Source organism: Lontra canadensis, unplaced genomic scaffold (assembly GCF_010015895.1).
Source record: "Lontra canadensis isolate GAN:19392208 unplaced genomic scaffold, GSC_riverotter_1.0 scaffold4, whole genome shotgun sequence".
Lineage (NCBI taxonomy): Eukaryota > Metazoa > Chordata > Mammalia > Carnivora > Mustelidae > Lontra > Lontra canadensis.
In genome coordinates, this window is record NW_022630998.1 from 37,429,864 (window position 1) to 37,452,399 (window position 22,536).

The following is a 22,536-nucleotide window of genomic DNA, read 5'->3' on the forward strand; positions in this document are numbered from 1 at the left end:
AAAATGGCAATTGAGGAAGACCATTTCACAACCCAGGCGGTCTGCATTCTCGTGGTTCTCTTCCAGACTAGCAGTCTAATAAGGGTGACAGAAATTGAGCTCTGCTTTGGCCTATGTTTATGTTCTTTTCCCCCTACTCCTCTCATGTTTCCGTATATGTGATTTCTTTCCATGGCTTCAGAGTTGGAACAAGAGACATTCGAAATGCAAATTCAAGTATGCTGATGGCAAGCCAAGCCTACAACAGTGTAAAATCACAGTTTAGGGCTGAAAAAAAAAATCTAGTGGAACTGGAGAATATCCCCAGCACCAAGTATTAATACGATGCCTATAAATCAATACTTGCTGGGTGAATGATTGATTGGCCCAATGAAACCACCAACTTCTGAAGATAATTGTTTTATAACAATTGATTTATAACTGATTTATAACTGATTTATATGACAACTGATTTATAACTATTTGAATGTACCTGATTTTTTAAAAAGAGTTACCACTTCCTCCTGATATTTTAATATTTTCAGGTATCCTCAGATAAGGGAATAGCAAGTCTTTCAACTTCAGATTTTATAGAATGCTTTCCAAAATTACTCATGAGGCTAAAGGAAATTTGTGTACGTGTGTGTATGTGAGTATATATCCTTGCTCAGCTGTATTTTCAAAATCATGAGGAATGGTTGGGGAACTTGAAGAAAGCACATTCAACAGCAGTTCTCTGTTTTCTTCATACTGGTAATGTTAACTTACGGCTTCTTATTTTTTGTTGTTGTTTTTTTTCTTCCAGACTCCTGTCCCAGCTGAACTCTGTGCAGTGAGTAAAGTCTGTGCTCACAAAGGGCCATAAAACCCTTTTAATATTCATTTGAAGGTACAAGCTCTTGGACCACAAAGGTCCCTTCTTCTAGTCCCTTCTTCATGCCCAGGCATGCTCAGGGACTTGGCTTCCTGCCCTGGAAGCAAGGCATATAGGCCAAACAAAACCCTCATTTTCACCACTTGGAACAACGGTCAATTCTTGAATGTAATTACTTAGTACAAATTAAGAGTTTAGATCCAGGAGCCTTGGGGCACTCAAAGATTATGGAAAATAGGGGAGTGGGGAATGGTTTCAGGTGTTCCTGGGTTGTAAAAAGCCACACCCCACACAGCCTGGTGTGATCTGATACATGCGAGAGAGGGTTTACCGAGTATACCCCACAAGATCTTCAGGGCAGGAAAAAGTAGGAGCCTATGTTCTATCCATGCTCGATGTTGGCCAGGCGATCTTCTAAATACAGCTAGCTGCTTCCTTTTAAAATGAGTGACTTCTTCCATACGTTTCCCTTTGCAGCAGCTTCGTTTCTTAAGGTAGTGGAGAGTAAAGAATTATTTCTCCATCATCAACTGAAGACGGACAGCCCCTGTATAAAACATGAAGAGTGGGGGCGCCTGGGTGGCTCAGTGGGTTAAAGCCTCTGCCTTCAGCTCGGGTCATGATCCCAGGGTCCTGGGATCGAGCCCCGCATCTGGCTCTCTGCTCAGCGGAGAGCCTGCTTTGCTTCCTCTGTCTCTGCCTGCCTCTCTGCCTAGTTGTGATCTCTGTCTGTCAAATAAATAAATAAAATATATAAAAAAAAAAAACATGAAGAGCGTACCAGTAAGAGATGGAAGGAGGCACAAAGGCAAATCCAATGAACTAGAGTGTTTAGTGCCTGAGCTGTCAGGTTCCTGGGTGTGCAAGAAGAGCAGAGCCTCAAATACAGACTTCAAAGAAAGTCTGTAATTTCATTCAAGACAGAAAGTGCCCCTTAAGCCACTGCAACTGGGCAAATGTAGAAACTGGAACTTTGATACAGAGTCAAGTCACTTGATACAAGTCACTTTTATTGAGGAGGATTGAGAGGGCAAACTATAGGGTTGTAGGAATACCATTCTCCTTAAACAGCTTAGGAAGGAATCAGAAAAGCAGGTATTACGCAGAATTCTCCACAAGCCGGCCACTGTTCTCTGTGCTTTACATATGCTAGTTTATTTAATCAGCAAAACAATGCTTTGAGCCAGGTGCTCAGAGGACCTCAGTAGGCAAACCGGGAAACTAAGGCACCAAGATACTACAATACTTGCCCCTCAAGCACCCAGCTAGGGCACGTAGAAGCAGAAATTCCAGCTTGATTCTAGTCTCTGCCCTTAACCATTTAACTGCTAAAAATCAGATACTATGTGGATCTAGAATGACTGGAACCGGAATACTAAATGGCATTACCTCCAAATGGTGGGTTTACGGTTAATTTTCTTTGACCTTTCTGTCCCCGACCCCCAAATTTCTACCACATATTTTTATAATCAGAGCAAAAATAATAAATGCTGCTTTAAAATTCTGACCCTAAAATCTATCACCTTGAAGATCACTATGCTGAAGGGCCCAGGAGTAGACACATCACACGTAGCCCTCGTTGCTCCATTAGCTAATGACCAGACTTCATAGACTAACGCCAAGTAAAAGTCACTCAGATGTATCCCTCTGCAGTCCTGTAAGCGGTCAACAACCGGTCTACTCCGTGCAATGTCACCTGGGGCCCTAGGAGGGGATGGGCAGTGTCTCAAAGGAAGAGTGACTATCTCCCTGTAACAGTTCCGAATGGAGTTCAACAGGATGCCCTGCAAAGCTTTGAATGGACACAAATTCAGGTTCACACATGACTTTCTATAAAAGTCATAATACAGGGGCATCTGGGTGGCTCAGTCGGTTGAGTGACTGATTCTTGGTTTCGGCTCAGGTCACGATCTCAGGATGGTGGGATGGAGCCTGGCTCCTGGAGGCTGCTGCTAGAGCAAATCTCCCTCTGCCCCTCCCCCAATGTGCAGGTGCTTGCATACGTGCACCCATGCTTATTTGCTCGCTCTCTCTCTCTAATAAATAATTAGATCTTTAAAAAATAAAAAAGGCATAACACAAAAGTCCACTATCTGTATAGATCAGCCATGAACAATTGGAATTTGAAATTAAAAAGTAATATTATAGTCCAACATAATTCACAAAATACGTGTAACACACATATGCCAGATGTAGGAAGCAACTGAAATTTTAAAATATGACCCTGTCAATTTGGATACAATTTTATTAATATTCTCAAGGTTTATCATAACAAATGTTTAACACAAATACAGTTGAAAAGACATAAATGCAGAGGCAGCAAATCAAAATTTAGGAAACTATCAGTTCAGACTTCTTGTTTGTTCCCAGAGAAAAACAACTGTTAGCTTCTCATACAGACTACCTTACTCTTTATTTTTCCTTGTCTTTTTAATAAGGAGCCAGACTTTTTAAAGTCCCCTCTTTTTGAAAGTAAGTGGCTTGCTGGTAGGAGCTGAGGTCTCATTTCTCTAGGTTTGTGGCTCTGTTAAGAGGAAGTGTGGACGTGGACACTCCGCTGAGTCCCCTGACTCCTCCCTCAAGACTGAAGGACTTCTCCCGGCTGATGGGGTGCTGGCTGCAGAAGGCGCTCTGCCACCTGCCCTCCTCAGAACTGAGAACTCTGGGGAAGAGTGCTGCCTTGACCGAGGCCTGGTCCCTTTCCTGGGTGGTGTTGCAACTAGTTGATGCAGCCATATAAAACCTGGCCTTCTTGCTTGGACTAGGGACAACTCTGCAGGGTCATTTCTACTCCCAGGATTCCCATGGGGCCATCTAAGTCCTCAGCTGAGAACACAACCCGGCTAAAATCCCTTTGCCCATCCTGCTTCCCTCCCTTTCCTGGCACAGGTGTTGATCTCAAGACAAGTGCAGTCCCAGGCTCAGTGTCTGTCCATTTCCCAGAACAAACTTGACCCTGGGGGAGGAAGAGCATACATCTTTGGTGGGCATTGGGCCCCTTGGCCACACTGATTTTACAGACCACAGCCTTGAGGCCCCTCTTAGAAATAAGGTGAGGAAGCAAAGCAGTGCCATTTTCCTCACACTGATTCAGGAAGTGGATCAAAGAACAAAGAAGACACTTGGAAGACTGGCAGGGAACACGTCTGAAATTCAGGGGAGGGCTTTGGGGGAACCACAGGAGGCAGGATGGCAGCTGCTTAGCCCACTGTTGGTCTAATCCCCTGAGCTGTCCTGTCCCTGGTACCATGGTCGCACTGTGTTAATTAAATCATTCTCATTAATTCAGCCCGAGTGTAAATTAGGAAGGAATGAAGATAAATTAGGTTTGAAGGCAGCTAATACATTTAACCCCATGCTGCTTATTTTGCAGCCTAACAAAATAACGTTGTTAAGGGAGATAACAAGGCCAAAGCCTTGGGCACAGCTTCTTAATAGCATTAAAAATGAAACCTTGGTTTGGTGTCACAAGGCAGAGGCAAAGACCAGCTCCCGGGGGCCTATGGGAATGGGTTAACATCTTGAGTCGGGTGGTGGTCACTGTACCACACAGACCCGTAGCATTTCCTGACTTGTTTATGACTGAGACACCAACTATACGGATGCTTGTCCAGCTGGGTCACAGGTCTGTCTAGAGCGGCCTCCCTGTACACATCCATGACTTGCTCACCTTCTCATCCTGTGAGGAGAGTGATAAGAATTACCTTTAGGCTTGCCTGAGAGATGCTGGGGTAATAACAGTTTGAGTTACTGGGATCAGAAATAGGCTAACTTGCAAATCACTTTCAGCTGTGAAATAAACATTAGAAACCGCACACAGGCCTGTGGTTCAAGCGGACCAGTGTGGTTTGTAGGAGGTCACTGCAAGCACACACATTTTCCCCAAAATGCAAGTTTAGTTCCTCTATCTCTGAGCAGGAAAATGTTTTCCACTTTTATACCCTCCGGAAGCTCATTTTTCCCCCTGCCTCATGTTGCTTATCTCCCTGAGGCAGATGAAGCCAATGTCTGCGGTCACTGAATGCAATTCAAGATTTCCCAAAGCTACAGCTTTTTTTTGGTCCTCTTTCTTGAAGCGCAGAAAGACGGCAACATTAGGTAGAACAGAAGAGGAGAATGGCAAAAGCCAATGTCCAGAGGACCCCCCTGTCCCTTAGCAGAGTCCCCAGCAAGGAGAAACAAACGTTACTGTCGCCAGGGTTAAGGACGCTGCAGGTGGTGAAGACGCAACAGAACCAGATTGCCTGTTCCTAACTCAGCGGCTTCCTATGACAAAGTCCCGAGCCAACCAACTGAGCTGTGCATGTTTTATTTCTCAAAATCATCTACCTACGGTGTCATGTAGATTTGCTAGGTGACGAAGTAAGAGAGAACTACTTCTCCTTAGTGAGAAAACGTGCTGATCTCTTCGTTTAAACAGGAAGACACTGGCATCTAGTCTTCCAAAGCACCGGGGTTAGTTTGAGCCCACAACACCAACAAAGCCCTTCTAGGAGGCCCTGCCCTGATGGGCTTCCTCCCCACCTTGCCACAAGCTACAGAAACAGGCTTTTTTAAAAAGACAGATGTGCCCTAGCTCCACATTCCCACCTCCCTTCTTTTCAGCACCCATCTCTGGAGTCTACAGCCCTTGCTCTACCTTTCCTCTTCTTGGCTCGTTTTATCCACACCTCCTTCAGGAAGGGGGTGGACTTGCCCAGCTCCTCTCTTCACCTGGCCAATCCCCAGATTCTCACCGTGAACCGATCCAACTGTCTCTGGCTTGTTAAGCAATCTGGGGCTAAGAGTTTGCATCAAAAATTAAAATACGAAACAGATTTGTAAAGGCTCGCGGTGAGGCAGACGAATTAATGCTAACAAAGGACTTCAGAGGGCACTGTCTTTCTTTGCTTTCAAGGAGCGAAATGCAACCAGGAGGGAAGGCGGGGGCGGGGAGTGGGGGGGAAGTGAGCTTAGAATAAAGAAGAGTCTTGGCAGTGTCTGGACACGGGGAGCGCTAGGTGGAGGCTCATCAGCCTGTTTGAAGCATTTATCCATCTAGTGTTTAGAGGAAAGCTAGGAGGTGGGAGAGTTGGGGCAGGGGGAAAACTCTTTGGTAGATCCCTACTTGAGTTGCTTGCAGAACAGAGCCTCTGCTAAGGGGCCCTGTGACAATTCACATCTCCCTGGGCCTCAGTTTCCTAACCTGCAAAAGGAGATCGCTGGGGGGGGGGGTGATCTCTACCGTTCCTTCATAGATTTTATTCCAAATATCTAATAAAAACCAAACAGACGTTTTAGGTCCCAGGGGAGATACAGCTTTCAGTGCAAAGATCAAAAATGGCTTTGGTCAAGAGTGATCGCCCTCCTTTCCCCTGGCACGCGGCGCTTCAGACCCATGTGCTGGGCCATTTCTTTGCCGAACTCCAAACTCACACGACAGACCGATAAAGACAGAAAGACAGGAAGGGCCCAGTCCAGAGGACGACTGAGCTCTGTCGCCAGGGAGAGGGGGCTGCGGGGCCGCTCCTTTGAGGAGCTCGCTTTGAATCAAGCGCGGGCCGCGATTGGCTGCGAAGCACGTGGTGTGCGCCCGGCGGGACAACGCCGCGCAGCTGCTGCTCCCCGCGCGGTGGGGCAGAGTCCGGCCGCGGGTGCCGCACCCGCTGGGGCGGGGAGGCAGGACGCAAGGGAAACGCCAGGGGCTCGAGTCTGTCTGCCTCCGCCGGCGAGAAGCCGGAGGGCCCGGCTCTGCCCAACCCGCAGTGTCCCCGCAGTGACCAAATTTGTGCCCCTGCCCTTGCCCCTCTCCTCGCGCCAGGTGTTGCGCCCAGGGCGCGTGCGGCGGACCCCCAGCTCGCCCCTCGCTCCCCTATCCTGAGCATCTCGCGGACTCCGGCATCGCGGAGCGCGCAGCCGGGGACCTCCACTGCCAAGGGTCTCTGAGCTCCGGGACTGTCCTTTAACCGTGCTGAGCCGGAGAGGCGCAGGCACTCGGACCTGGTCAAACTTGCTCTACTCGCCATCCCTGAGGACTGCAGCTGCTAGTGGCTTAAGCACCGTGTCCGCTTTGTCTCTCTCCACTCTCCGCAGCCCCCCTCCCCCGCTTCCTCTCTCGATTAACTCCCCCGACAAGCTCTTCTCCAGCTCTTCCCCGTCGCCGCCTCCTCCTCCTCCTCCTTCTCCTCCTCCTCGGCGGGCGGCATTCATGCGCTTCCTCCCTCCTTCCCCGGGTGTCACTCTGCATCCGCACCGTCTCCTCCCCCCACCCCTCCCGCCGCGCCGCGCCGCTTATAGCCCGGCCCGCGGCCGCTGGGCGCAGACTGCTTGGGCAGCCAGAGAGGAGGCGGCGCGGCGGTGGCGCTGCGGAGACCAAGTCCTGACGCCAGGCGGCCGCCGGCGCGCACGAGCGCTTTCTAGCTCCCTCCCGGGAGTGCCCAGCCCGCCTCCTTGCGCGGCGCCGGCGGCCAAAGGCTCGCTCTCCTTACCCGAGACGCGTTCCGGGAGACGCTCCGCGGGTCGCGAGCGGAGTCCGCGGCGTGGGGGTCGCGAGGCGCTGTCCACTCGCCGGCGGGCGCCCCATGCGCGCTCCTTTCGCCCGGGCAGTCGCCGCCGCTCTCCGGGGCTGAGACGTCCGCCTTATCGCCTCCCGCGCGGTGACCTAGGCGAGAACGCAGCTGGTCGTGCCTGACGCCGGTCGACGCCGCCGTAAGTTTCCCCCGCTGCCCCGGACCTGTTGCGGCCGCCGCGGCTTACCCCGGCAGCGCGGCCTGCGGGGGTGTGTTCGCCCCGGAGTCCGGAACTCCGACTTGGGCGGAGGTCGGGGAACTGGTCTCCGGGCGGAGACCTCGGTGGCCGCCGCTGCCCTCCCGCACGGTGCAGACGCTGGCAGTCGCCGGAGGGATCTCCTCTCGTCCGGCTCGCCGGCTCCGGGGCGAGCTTCTGGGAATCAGGGAGCCGAGCCGGGGAGGGATGAGTCTCCGTCCTCCGCCCAAAGCGGCGCTTCACTGGGGGTGGCTGTCGTTCTGCCTCGCACTTCGCAGCCCCCAAGGCCGGGCGCCCGGGATTGTCGGCCCACGTTGCACCCCACCCGGCACAGGGGCGCGCCGGAGCCCCGAGCACACACGCTTCGTGAGGGCACTCTCACGGCGGCGGAATGTCTGTGGGGAATGAATGAAAACTATGAAAAATCAGTTTCTTCTCTTGCAAGTATTTGGCCTTTAGTGTGACACTATGAGTTTCAAAGGACAGGAATGGGTGGGCGCGGTGGAGACGAACCTTGAAACTTGTTGGGCATGTAATTTCGTGTTGCCCGCACACGTATGGCCAGCGTGTTGAAGAGCGTTGCGAGTGTTACAGAGGGCTGTATGGTCAGTTGGTTTTCTTGTTAACCGTGCCTTTCTAATGTCCTTCCATTGTTATCAGTAAGGTAAGTGCCCCAGAAGGTCTGCCTCGTTTCTCCGTTGAGTGCGTTGAGACCAGGTTGAAAACGTAAGATGTGACGGGACGCAAAGTATTGGCAGCAGGGCTTGAGTAAGGGGCATTAAGTGAACTGAAGTTACTGTAGCGAGAAGCCCGTTTGATGTTCACGGTAATAGCAGCCCTTTCTCCGTCTTCTTCATACACACAGGTTAAGTATACGTGTGCTTCTTTTTTCTTTTTTTCTTTTCTTTTTTTGGCTACTTACTTGGCATACAGATATTTCTGTGGGGGCTTAAAAAATGCCAGAAGAGTGATTCATTTTAGAAGGTGTGTTTAGTGACTGTATAAATGGCTTCTGCTGATATTTTGATGTTTGCATAGTTTTAAACAAGAAAGCAAGTCGTTTCCCTTGGGTCTTTAAGTTTACCTTTTATTTTAAGCAAGTACTGCTGTAGGAATGTTGGATTTTGCCTGCGACACGCTTCTCCATCTGGGTGGTATCTAAGATGACAGGCTAGCCTCTTCCTTCTGGTTTTGTGGGCCAGCCTGGAAAAATGCAGAAGCATAAACACAGGAGGCATAGGGATGCAGGTCCTATATCCTCAGGTCTTCAAAACAAACTATTTCCTTACATGTAAGCCTCGTTGTGAATGTTGTTTTACCCTGTCTGGCATCTAAGGCTCAGGGAAACATGTTCTGGGCCCCAGTGTGATTCCCACTCAGTGTGGAGGCGCTGTGGTGTCCTGTACGTGGTGCAGGGAGCCTCATTCTTCAGCTAGAGGTGTGTTCACTCTTCGCTTGAGAGAAGGCAGCCTTTAAGGGTGCTTTGGAAGCATTAGCTTAAAAAAAAAAAAGAAAGCAGAAATACTCATTTGGAATGTTGGCAAGTTTCTATATACGGTATCACAGTGTTCACAGCATCTTTTGAGGTTTAAGCTTAAAACCTTCCTCAAAGTACTTCAGCATCAGGGATGCTGATCTATGTTCTAAGCCTTTGGAGACCTGGTGCATTCACATAGGTGGAGTTGGTGGTTCTCCGCAGCACTGGGCATGGTTCATAGTTAGACTGTGTGGCTTTGCTTGAGGTAAGGGTGATGGGGGGGCACCTTACTGTTTGTCCTGTCTTCAAGTTGCTATGGACACTAAAGCTGTCTTCCTAACACCAGAGCCCTAGAACATTGTTACTTACTGTCTTCCAATAAGCCCTGTTTACGCTAGTGAAAAGTTACATTCCAAAAGAAAAAAAACAAGTTGCATCACCTAATGCTCTGTGGCCCATGTGTCCGGGGCCCAGTTGGCACCTGCCTTTGTTGTAAACTGTGCTGTGCCACATCTGGTCAGGAAGGGCTGCTTGGTAGCTAGCCCCGGAATCCATGGAAAATCGCTCCTTTCAGTCTTATTAGCAATTATTGCACTATACACTAAAAAAATACATGTCTGAAGGGTAGAAGGAAATGAGGCAGTTGTAGGTTTCAGCTGCCTGTAAAAACTAGCTGTTCTGTGTTTTGAAACAGATACTGTAACTTACACAGTTGTTTACCCTCCTGGCCTAAACAGCTTCCTTAGGAATCCTTTGACAGGCAGGTTCTTAGAGGCTTTAGTCTTTTGAAGTAACAGAAGGATAGGGTTAACAAAGAAAAAAGAAAAGCATGTGATCCAGTTTTTGAAGATAGGTGATAGGTATGTCCTATGTTTTTAACCTGTGGTTTACTTACTGAAGAAAGCCCAAGACAGCATTAGATTTTGCTATAATTTCAAAAGTACTTTAGTCAGCAAATAAATTCCAGGGTGGCCCTAAATTTACAGTGACTGGCAACACACACACACACACACACACACACACACACGCACATATGCACATAGGTTTGAGTGCTTTTGATTTACATAAAGCAGGGTTTGCATTTTGAACTCCTTCTATGCACTTGCCAGTGTTTGCAGGTACACAAGAACCGTCCTGGTCCTGCACTGTTGAAGCGAAAGAGGGATGGATAGATCCTTTGTTCTTGCAACCAGTTTTCCAAGAATTGATATAAAGCAGGAAGAACAGAAAAACAGCAGTGATGAGTATGCTACTCAAAATAGTCTTCCTTTTATGTGTGCAAATCCTCGTTTTGGAAGCTGTCCAGAGCAAGAAAGATAGGTGGTGACTATGGCCAGAATCTGTTCTGTGTTTCCACAAAAGCCTGCTGATCAATATATGGTAATGTTCATACTAGTGCCCTTTGAGGACTCTGGCGTGGTAGAATTGCCTGGTTAGAAGTCATTTGTGATATTTCAGTAAAGACCTGATTATGGAAGAAGATGGCCTAAGCCTATGATTTTAAGGTTCCATTGCCCATTTACTGTGATACACAGGGAGAGTGGATCTTACTAAAGGAATTCTTAATGGAATTAATTAGTAGGTATTTGTTTTACACATGGCTTTATGTTGCATGGGACATAAAAGCTGGTGCCCGGCCTGGCGTTACGAGATCTGGAAGCCCGGCATTTTAAGTGGCCCACAGTGAATCAGCTGGACAAGGGCAGGGAGCTGTGAGAGTGAGACCTCCCTCATCTTGGGCTTTGCTGGTTTACATTCTCAAGGACTTCAATATCCTGGAAGTTGGCAGTCAGGTTTTCCAAGATGAAACTGCTTGCAAGCAGCGATTTCTTTTCTTTTCTTTTTTTTTAAACCGTGTTCAAATAGCTCAGCAGTGTTACAGTGAATACCTTTCCTTATAGGTGCTTGTCTCTGACTTTGTACAGGCACGGCTATCCATTATTCCGAGCGAGCACGGCTATCCATTATTCCAAGCGAGCTTCCAAGCGAGCGGTAGGCGGCAAAGTGTTCTGTTTTCTCTGTTCACATTTGTTTGGCTTTGTTCTGCCGTTCTGAACATCAGGAGCATCACGTTCAATGGTTTGTTTTGTTTTGTTTTTGTTTCAGGAGTGGAAACAAAATGTCAGTCAGTGTGCATGAGAACCGCAAGTCCAGGGCCAGCAGTGGCTCCATTAACATCTACCTGTTTCACAAGTCTTCCTACGCCGACAGTGTCCTCACGCACTTGAACCTTTTACGCCAGCAGCGCCTCTTCACGGATGTCCTTCTCCATGCTGGGAACAGGACCTTCCCCTGTCACCGGGCAGTGTTGGCTGCATGTAGCCGCTACTTTGAAGCCATGTTCAGCGGTGGCCTGAAAGAGAGCCAGGACAGTGAGGTCAACTTCGACAACTCCATCCACCCCGAAGTTCTGGAGCTGCTGCTCGACTATGCGTACTCCTCCCGGGTCATCATCAATGAAGAAAACGCAGAATCGCTTCTGGAAGCTGGTGACATGCTGGAGTTTCAGGACATCCGGGATGCATGCGCTGAGTTCCTGGAAAAGAATCTGCATCCCACCAACTGCCTGGGCATGCTGCTGCTCTCCGATGCGCACCAGTGCACGAAGCTGTACGAGCTGTCCTGGAGAATGTGTCTCAGCAATTTCCAGACCATCAGGAAGAACGAAGATTTCCTCCAGCTGCCCCAGGACATGGTAGTGCAACTCTTGTCCAGTGAAGAGCTGGAGACAGAAGATGAAAGGCTTGTGTACGAGTCTGCAATTAACTGGATCAGCTACGACCTGAAGAAGCGCTATTGCTACCTCCCAGAGCTGTTGCAGACAGTGAGGCTGGCTCTCCTGCCAGCCATTTATCTCATGGAGAACGTGGCCATGGAGGAACTCATTACCAAGCAGAGAAAGAGCAAGGAGATCGTGGAAGAGGCCATCAGGTGCAAACTAAAAATCCTGCAGAATGATGGCGTGGTAACCAGCCTTTGTGCCCGGCCTCGGAAGACTGGCCATGCTCTCTTCCTCTTGGGTGGCCAGACCTTCATGTGCGACAAGCTGTATCTGGTAGACCAGAAGGCCAAAGAGATCATTCCCAAGGCTGACATCCCCAGCCCAAGAAAAGAGTTCAGTGCATGTGCAATTGGCTGCAAAGTGTACATTACTGGGGGGCGGGGGTCTGAAAACGGAGTCTCAAAAGATGTCTGGGTTTATGATACCCTGCATGAAGAGTGGTCCAAAGCTGCCCCCATGCTGGTGGCCAGGTTCGGCCATGGCTCTGCTGAACTAAAGCACTGCCTGTATGTGGTTGGGGGGCACACAGCTGCAACGGGCTGTCTCCCAGCCTCCCCCTCAGTCTCCCTAAAGCAAGTAGAACACTATGACCCCACGACCAACAAATGGACCATGGTGGCCCCCCTCAGAGAAGGCGTTAGCAATGCGGCCGTGGTGAGCGCCAAGCTCAAGCTGTTTGCTTTTGGAGGTACCAGCGTCAGTCATGACAAGCTCCCTAAAGTTCAGTGTTACGATCAGTGCGAGAACAGGTGGACAGTCCCAGCCACCTGTCCCCAGCCCTGGCGTTACACAGCAGCAGCGGTGCTGGGGAACCAGATTTTTATTATGGGGGGAGACACGGAGTTCTCCGCCTGCTCTGCTTACAAATTCAACAGTGAGACTTACCAGTGGACCAAGGTGGGAGATGTGACAGCCAAGCGCATGAGCTGTCACGCTGTGGCGTCCGGAAACAAGCTCTATGTGGTGGGCGGGTACTTCGGCATTCAGCGCTGCAAAACTTTGGACTGTTACGACCCGACATTAGACGTGTGGAACAGCATCACCACAGTCCCATACTCGCTGATTCCTACCGCATTTGTCAGCACCTGGAAGCATCTGCCTTCTTAGACGGCAGTACCTCTTCGAGAAGGGGAGCGTGAGGTAAGAAGTCAGTGTGGCTGGAAGTAGGCGTGTCATTAAGCTACCTGTGGAGACCGGGATGTGATCATTGTAACTCAGCCCATAGAAGTAGGTCCACAGAATCTTTAAAAGAATTTGCACCCCAGAACTGAGCACACTTGTGTTGCCCACAGCTGTAATCCCCCACCCCTCAGAAAAGCCAGCGGTTCTCAGCCTTGACTGATCCTCCTGCTCCCCCCAAGAGCTTTTCAAATTTGGCCCATCCCAGAGATTTGATTTCATTTGGTCCAGGTGGGTCCCAGGCATATCAGCTTTTAGGAAGCTTTCTAGTGATTCAGATAGGACAGCCGGGTGGAGAACCCCTACCTGGGGTTAATAATGCCAGCTAATGTTGACGGAGCCCTCCCTGCCTGCCTGGAGCCGGGCCACATGTCTCACACGGATCATTTCATGCGATCCTGACAACAATCTCATGAGCTATCCTTACTAGAGCATTTTATAGATGAAAACAACTGATGCACACAGAGGTTAAGTCAGTTGCCCAAGTCATGGGGCTTTGGAGGTGGAAGAGTTGGTCAAGAAATCAACCTAGGCACTGGAGCTTCGGGTTGAACTGCTCCTTAAGAAACCAGAGAGCCTCATATCCGTCTCAGCCCAGGAGATAATTTATTGATCATCAAATTTAGATCCCTCCAACCCTTTCTGGAATGAAGTAGGGTGTAAAAAACTGAAAGCTTAAGTTTATCCCTGGTTTGTTCCCTCCCAGATTCTTTATTGCATATTTAAAAATTTTTTTCCTTGGGGGGGAAAAAAGGCCCCTTTTCGGGCATTGACTAACCAACCTCAGAGGGAAATCAAGGTCTATCCTTGTAAAAGTTGCACCTGCGTTGTATAAATTTGTCAGATGCGTGGCATGCTGAGACCTCTAGATGGCCTTCCACTGCGGCCTTTCAGAGTTAATCAGACAGGCTGACCCTATTGTCAGGGCTAACAAAAGTTGTCTTTCTGTGTCATATATCTGAGTCCATAATGGTCGCCTTGTGTACTTACGAGTATATAATACTCTTGGCTCAAATAATTAATAGGCCCACACAGTTCAGTGTTCACGAAGCTAATGGCGCTTTGCTGCCCTTAAGCATCTTTAGTATTGGCCCCAGGAACCACTTAAGCGTTTCTGAGTGTAGCACGGGGCACGTGGAATGTGTTGGTTTATTTTGGTTGGTAATGCATGGGCTTATTACTAATAATAAGAGAATAAAATGAAAACTCGGGCTTTGGAGGAAGTACCACGAAAACTTGCTCATTACCTAGAGACTTTGACTCTGTTTTCCCTAGTACATTTCACATTCTCGAAGAGGATTTTCAGAGGGGAAAAAGGGAAATCTAGGGGTCTTTGTGAGCTAAGCAAAGAGGGGTTTTGACACATTTGTCTTTTCTTTCTACCTTTCTTACAGCTCCTTTTCAAACACCACTAAAGTTGGCCTCACTGTTATGATTCATCTTTCTGGTTTTTTCATTGGTTCAGTTGTTTCCTCTAGCCTCTAACAGTTAGTACAGTTCTCGGTAATAGAATGTAACCTTGGAATGAAACTCCCTCAAAGGAGCTGGAACAGTAGAAACCTCCTGTGGGGAGCGACCGGGCTGACAGCGTCCCACACCAAACTGGTTTTTGCAGCCTTGCTGGCATCTCAGTAATCCTGAGTAAACAAATGCTCTGAACGTGGTTATTTCATCTGCGATATGAGTGCGTGACTCACCTCTAAAGCAGGTTTAAAGAACCTTCTGGGCAAAAGCATCAATTAAGAGCACACTGAATTCGGTGTTAGCCCAGAACTGACTGTATTTGCATAGGAGAGCCTAAAAAACTGCCAGGGATGGTGGTGGTACCTCAGAATGGTCATCACTGGCAGATGGGCTGGCCCCTTTGGAGCAAGGTAAGGAAGCAGAGGCAGGAAGAGACCACGTGTGCATTCTGGTTCGAAACTGTGGACTCTGGACCGTCCTGGACTTCAGATCTGTCCTTTGTCCAATGACTGAGTTAAATCTGGCTTCTCCGAGCTCAGTCCCGGTTCAGACTTGGGTGAATTGATAGATGAGGGGAGAAAGGGGGAGAAAAGTACCTTGCTCTGAGGTTTCTTTCCTTCTTCATTGGAGACCCCAGCCAGCCATGGAATTAGCTCTGTGTGTGGCAGGAAAGTGAGGCTTCTTTGATTATCATCTGCTTGTTATCTTCGTTCTTCATTGTCGGTGCCTCCTTTGGCAGCCCAGAGGATGTTGGCAAACACTTGAATTCACCCTGTCCTGGGTGTTTGAACCTAATCGCACACTTCCGGTCCCTGGGAACCGAGCAAATAAAGTGTTAGGTCACATGGGAAACACCACCTCCCCGCCCTGGGTGCTGCCAGCCAGTGGAACACAGAGCAATGGGAATTCGACCGGCCGGTTCACCTTCACAAAGGGTGGGGTGGTTCTGATCAAAGACTGTCTTGCGGTTTCTGATAGGGAGCGTGTTGGTTTAAGTTTCCAGAGTTTTCTACACACAAGAGAGTGTTAAAACACTTCAGCGGGTTAAAACACTTCAGCGGGATAGAGTGACTTTAAAGTAGGAGCTGTGCAGGTATTGGCCCTAAGCTGCGGAACCTTCTGGGACGTCTCTTTGATCTCGAAATGTAGGTGCTAACCGAATTAATATGGTGTTAACAAGAAGTTTCCTTAAGGTCTAAAAGCTCATTCACCAGGGGGATTTTAACTGTCTCCTGCTGTTCTGTCAGTGGGTGGGAAGGACAGAAAGGAAATTACTTTTGATTACTCTCCCATTTTCATGGCGCTGTGTGGCCCCAACCTGACAGCACTTGGATCTCGGATGTGCCTATGTTTCTTCCCCTTTTTAGAGCCTTTCTTTCTTTCTCTCTCTTTCTTTCTTTCTTTCTTCCTTTCTTCCTTTCTTCCTTTCTTTCCTTTCTTTCCTTTCTTTCCTTTCTTTCTTTCTTTCTCCTGTTTGTGTATGTACCATCACGAAATTTCATATTATTACAGTTACAAAATGCATTCTTTTGGCCTAATGTTGATACATAGGTTCCCGGGAGGTGGGGGTGGGAGAGTGACACTGTAGTCTAAGGAATGCCTTGCAAGCTTAAATCACGGTTCGGAAACTGCCAAAAGAAACAACTAATGAAATGAATCAGACTTCTGGACACACAAAAGCAAGAAGAATTCAATGCAAGTAACAAGCGGCCCCTCCTGAATTCCCTTTGTCTCCACTTAGAGTTAGCAGCAGGGATGAGATTCCTACACTAGGGCTGGAAATGTGCTCTAGGAACAGATAGGGTGAATGCTGGGGAGACAGGCTCTCTGCAGAATTTCCTTGTATCAAAGATAGACCCACGAGAAGGGAAGGGTGGGTGGCGTGGGGAAACACGCACTCCCGTGAAATGTGCAGGCTTTGTGGTTAGGGCACCTTGAATTTCTATTCATGCTTGATGTCGGCGGATTCTGCAGATAATAACTGTGTACCATAGCTGGCATCTCCCAAGTACAGACTGATGAACTTGGAGAATAAACTCTCCAGCCTTGGGCCGTGGAGGCCTGCGATGTTGTCGTGTGAAAGGAAGCAAGACTGATTTCTGCCATAATGAATAGCAGAGATGCATTTCCATAAGAGGATTAATATGTCTGCCTTCTATATGGTGAATAAACTGACTTTGGAGTCCTTTATGGTAAATGGGCCAAAGAGGTTTTGCACAGGAATCTTGTTTTGACCCTCCGGTGATCACTTCCCAGTGGCTCTGTTTAACCATGATGAAGGATAGATGTTGGCAGCAGAAGGTGACAACTCCTAGCAGCACCTAGACGTATAAGTTTGCATTTGCATATGTATATATATATATAGAGAGAGAGAGAGAGAGAGAGGTTGAAGGTTTAGTAGGGAAATGAAAATTTTTTCTTTGGACACCATCATTTCTATGGAGCCAATCATCTCTATCTGTGCATGCACATGGATGCCCTTAATTTTTGCACACTTGCTACTGAACACGAAATTAAGACTTTTAGAAGCATTATTGGCTAGCTCTGTCCTGATTTTAATTTTATTTTTTTAAGATTTCAAGGCTATTAATGAGTCTTTTTTTTCCCTCTCTGTTTTAGCTCGCTCCATCACTTGGTGAGACAAAATGAGCTTTCTACTCTGGAGAGGTCGAATTTAATGAAGAGAGAAAAAAGAAGAAGGAAAAGAAGTTGCCACAAGACTCCTGATACAATGCATTGCACCTTGTAAATTCTCTAACTGGACATGAAGGAGGGGGTGGGGGAGGGGGCGGGATTTTCAGTGCAAGTAGCACATGGTTTAAATATGAATGAACAAACCTGTGATCTAGTCCTTGTCTTGTAATTGTGGATTAATGTCAGCGTTAATCAACCCCTCAAAGGGAGAGAAAAGCCGGCCCTTTTTCCTTGTAGTACCATATTCAGCATTTGATTTCCATGGGCTCCACCATTTATGTGTAAAATTTGAAATGGTTGTCACCTCTCTGAGGAGCAAGCCAGAAGCCTCCACACCAGCTGCTGTTGGAGATTGAAAGCCCAGCTGTGGGGCCAGGAGGGAATCTGGCTTGGCTGGCCACAGAGTGAGGACTGCTGGACTCTCCGCTAATCTCTGAGGGGTTGAGCTCCCCAGGAAGGTTCTGAACAATGGGGATGTTGTTGGTAGGCGTTTGGTAGATGTTCTTTTCTATTTATAAGTGACTTTAAACTTTCCCTTGGCTGTAAAGAAATTTGTCGTAGATTTAGCTATTTATTGTTTGATGCCTGCATGCTGAAACGATGCTTACGATTGTCTTCATGTGTATGGGTGTGTGAATGGTTGTATGTTTTGCACAATTTTGTGGCTGTTGTGAAGTGCTTTGCTGCACAAAAATGAAAACTTGGGTGTTACAATTTGGAGCATAACTGGAGGGTGGGTTGGGAAGGGGGGATTTTGTAAATGTCAAGGCAGGGAAGGAGTACAAGACAGAAACAGATTACATCCTAGAGGTAGAGAAAACATGGAGGTCACTTTTCTTAGACTCACTAACTTGTAATGGGGTTTCATGGGGTCTGGTATACTGATGGCTCATGGGGTGAGGGAAAGCTTCACTGCCCTGTTCCTGTCTGAGTCACAAGCTTCAATCTCAGCTACTGAAATTTGGAAAGGACCAAGTCGCTTTGCAGTTCTTTTCTTTGTGTAATATCCTGAAATCCTGGAAAATTCTATGGAATAGTTCTGTATATAGGGCACAGGTTAGAGGCAGTGTCCAAAGTTTATTTATTTATTTATTACCCTATGAGAATGCTTCGCCATACCCGCAGCTAACAAGAAAGAGCTGAGTTGTCATAGACGTCCATGAATTCACTCACCAGATTTGCTTGAACCCGGTGGATTCATTGTTCTCTCTTCTTAATGCACGATTTAGCAAGTATTAGGAGTTCTCCAAGACCATATTCACGTTGGGACAGTGTATACTTCAGTGCTCCCCCTCGGGTAAGTCTCTAAGAAAGAACTCTTTGGTGCGCCAAAGTGACCTGTTTGGCCAGGAAACACCAACGAATGATGAGCAGTGGCCCCTGTTGAGAGGTGTTCCGGGATCATTGGGAATCTGTTGTGAATACATTCTTTGCTAGTTTGAGCGCTTGTTTCCTAACCGTGTGTCGTGATAGGTATTAGTGCTAGACTCAGCTAGGTGTTTGCTCAGAGGTGTCTGGGGAAGACCAGAGTTTGCAACTCAAACACCGCTTTCATCGATGTTTCTCACATTACTGTAGTTTAGAAAATAGGGCTTAAGACCGGTAACAACCTTTTACATTGTGAGTGTGTTTGCATTGTCTAGTGACAGATAAATCCTTAACATTTCTCTTTACCTGAATACTTTAAACTAATTGTACATATCCATTCGTGCCATGAGTAAGTGGGCTATAGCTGGACCAAAATAAATGAGCCGTTGGAATAAAAGCATCACAATACTTTTGCAGCAGTCAGTCCCTCGCTCCTAGATGTGTTCTAAGCAATGCAAATGTCTGATTGTACCCCAGCGGCATCGCAATGGCGTTATATTGTAGCAAAGCTACGGCTCTCTAGTTTATAATGCAAATCTGCCGAGATGTGTGTGTGTCACTGCGTGACTTCTGAAAGCAGGGTGAATTTTCTGCAGCTGTTTCAAAGTTGTGGTCTGTCCTTGAATCCTCTATTAATTATTGTGTGCGAGCCAGAGGGAGCCGTGGTCAGGGTGGGCCCCCAGCCTGCAGGGAACTTTCTGGACTCCCGCTCTTTGAATTGATGTAGGCATTTGGGCTCACTACTTGACCATTCTCACCCTGTGAAACGTCCCCCACTTTGAAGCAAATACAATTCACAGCACAGTGCACACAAAAACCTTGGCATAAGACAGAGAAGGTTCTTCTTATTCTGTGGGCTGGTTGCTGTGGAAACAGATAACAAAGGGCAGCCTTCCACTTCTGGTATAATTGTGTAGCCCCCTTTTCTCTGGGCTTGACACCTGTCTGAATAAGAGTGATTAGAGCTGAATAATATCCCTCTCTTGGCTATTGAATATGTGGTTCACGTACAAAACTCTGTGTAAGTTGAAGTAAAGTGTTCATGTTCATATGTGCTTGTTTGCTACTACTACATTTTTGAGGTTTTGTAAAACTGTTATTTTTTTTTTCACAATGTGAAACTGAAGGTCAAATAAATTATTAGAGATTTTCTCTTCATTGTGTGTGTGAGTCTTTATTTTAATACGACATAATTTAATCTGCCGAAAACTGGTGCCTTCTGTAGTTTAATGAACATGAGGATCATTGCAGATATTTTCTGAACGTGTTTATCTCCCCATCTAGTTACATACATTCTGGAAAGCAGTTTTGCCTGTTGAATAATTAAAATTTTTGGCTGTGTAGGATGTTTCCTGAAGCAGTGTGGAACACCTCAGTTCTGAGTTATTCATAGCTTAGAATATAAAAAATCACATACCACGTGATGGTAAGACAGCACAGGTAGTATACAGAAGGAATTTAGTTTTTAGCGTCCTCATGTGGGTTATATTTTGAGAGGGAAGCTGCGAGAGGGAAGCTGCCTTAGCAATCATTGAAATACGTGGGATCTATGTATATATTTTCCCTGTCACGGCATAGAAAACCTCAAGTTTAACCCCTCTACACATAGCTCCTTCCAAGGTGAAAGCCACTGTCCCTGCTGGCCCAGGGTAAACATGATCACTTCCTGTCACAAGAAGATGCTCCTTTATCGCTTGGGTTGGGCCCCTTGCTCTTTTAATGTGTAGAGCAATGTCAGGCGTAGTCTTTTTTTTTGGATAGAAAATAAATACAACCTAATTAGAACTCTAGGAGAGCCTGCAAGCAGACAGAATGCAATTACGGCCTTTGGACTTTCACCAAAATGCCAGAGCAGATGCCTCAGGTTTTATAGAAAGATCATCCAGTTCTGTGCTGGGTGAGTCTGGTCGAGTGCCAAGCACTTGGGAGTCTTCAGATCCTATAGGCACAGTGCTGATGCCCCATGGAAACCCCACTGATGACACCGTACACAGCACCATAGGACCGGGAAGAAGGGAAAGTTAGCAGCTAGGTTAGAGTTAGAAAGTCAGAGTCGAGGGGCGCCTGGGTGGTTCAGTGGGCTAAAGCCTCTGCCTTCGGCTCAGGTCATGATCCAGGGTCCTGGGATCAAGCCCCGCATCAGGCTCTCTGCTCAATGGGGAGCCTGCTTAACCTCTCTCTCTCTGCCTGCCTCTCTGCCTGCTAATGATCTCTGTCTATCAAATAAATAAATAAAAATCTTAAAAAAAAAAAAAAAAGAAAGAGTTGATACATGGGATTCAGATGTTCAAAAAAGCCCTGATGCTAATCTTAAGGGTTGGAAATGTTTCCTAGAGAGATGATTGGAAATCTGCCTTTCAATCCCTGGAGTTCTTTTTATCATCTCACTTGGGACATGGAGACAGATTGGGGTAAAGAAGTTACTTCAAATCCTTAATTTTCGTTAATTTGGAAATTTCATTTCCTTCCTACATTCCACTTGCCCTAAACGGTGGAGGTATTGGTTTGAATTGCCTTGGGTTGCATGTAAGGGGAATCTGGCAACGAGAGGGGTTTAACCACAGTGATGAAACTGCTGGGAAGCTGCCAGTCCGTGGTAGCACGGCTACCCCACGAGGCCATGGAGGTCCAAGGCTGCACCCGCTTTGCCATCCTGGACATGGTTTTTGGTTCTCATGTCTGCTTTCATGGCTTTCAGGACAGCAGAAATGGGGACAGACTTAAAGGGGAATAAGTATGTGTCAGATGAAGCTTTTCCCTTCTCTTGGGACTGTAATAGTTTTCCCTGAAAGACCCACCTAGGAGATTTACACTTACCTATGGTTGGCCACTACCGGGTCATGTGACCTTCCATGGAACTAAGGGATACTGAGGAGAGGGCTATTTTCGTTGGGACACATTGTCACCCCACACAGAAATGTGATTTTGTTAGTGAGGATGAAAGGCAGGGTGGATGGATTGGAAACTGCATAGCATCTGTTCTGGTGGATAGTCAAAGGGTAACTCTAAACCTAGCCCCGTTAATTGATTACGATGTGCTGGGACTATGCTAAGGACATGCTTCACAACCATTTCTTAGTCCTCACAACAAAAGTTGGTAAATGCAGAGCTTTTTTTTTTTTTTTTTTTTGACACACAGAGAGACACAGTAGAGAGAGAGCCTGCACAAGCAGGGGGAGCAGCAGACAGAGGCTGAGGGAGAAGCAGGCTTCCTACTGATCAGGGAGCCCCACGCGGGGCTCGATCCCAAGACCCTGGGATCTTGACCTGAGCCAAAAGCAGGGGCTCAACCAATTGAGTCACCAGGTGCCCCAATGCAGAGCTTTCTTAATATCTCCAAGCCTCAGCTCCTTCATTTATAAAAAACAGATTCATATTCTCTAATAGGAAGACTTAATAATACCATAAATTTAAGAGAAAGCACTAAGCTCTGTGCCTGGCACATAGTAGGTTCTCACTGGTTTTCAGCCATCGGTTTTTCAACATTACTGGGTGAAATACCTCTGCTAAATCTGAGCGTCTGTTCCATGTAAGGGCTTGTGTTCAAGGTCTGGATGCCCATCACGTAATTCTGTCTTCATATCAACCTTGATGGTAGGCACTGCTATTACCCTCGTTTTGTAGATGAAGAAACAGGTTTTGAGAGATTATCTAACTTGCCCAAGGGAGTGGTGGAGCCTGGGTTTTAAGGCATGCTCTCCAACCTGCTCCTCTCCATCCAGGAATGTGGAGGAGAAGTGACTCACAGGGCTGAGGCTGGCTGTGGCCAACCCAGGGCTCTTTGCGTCCACCATGTCCAAGAAGCCTTGACTTTAGAAGAGCCAAGGACTCTGCAGCTGGAGAGTCCTGCCCTCAGACCTGAGAACTAAAGAAGCACATGGAAGGACTCTACACGTGACTCAAAACGTTCCTTGACGATATGTTCTGAAGATAAGACTGTGGAGAATTTAAAAACAAATGCCCCCGCCTCCCCCA

The 22,536-nt window shown here is 47.5% G+C and overlaps 1 protein-coding gene across 1 annotated transcript; it reads left to right on the plus strand.

The window, feature by feature from the left end:
- Window positions 1-7,179: 7,179 nt before the first annotated feature.
- ENC1 (ectodermal-neural cortex 1) lies at window positions 7,180-19,719 on the plus strand. Its single transcript, XM_032848488.1, has 3 exons — window positions 7,180-7,540; window positions 11,181-12,996; window positions 17,119-19,719. Exon 2 carries the CDS (start codon window positions 11,194-11,196, stop codon window positions 12,961-12,963), a length of 1,770 nt encoding a protein of 589 aa, XP_032704379.1. The 5' UTR covers window positions 7,180-7,540; window positions 11,181-11,193; the 3' UTR covers window positions 12,964-12,996; window positions 17,119-19,719.
- The last annotated feature ends 2,817 nt before the right edge of the window (window positions 19,720-22,536 follow it).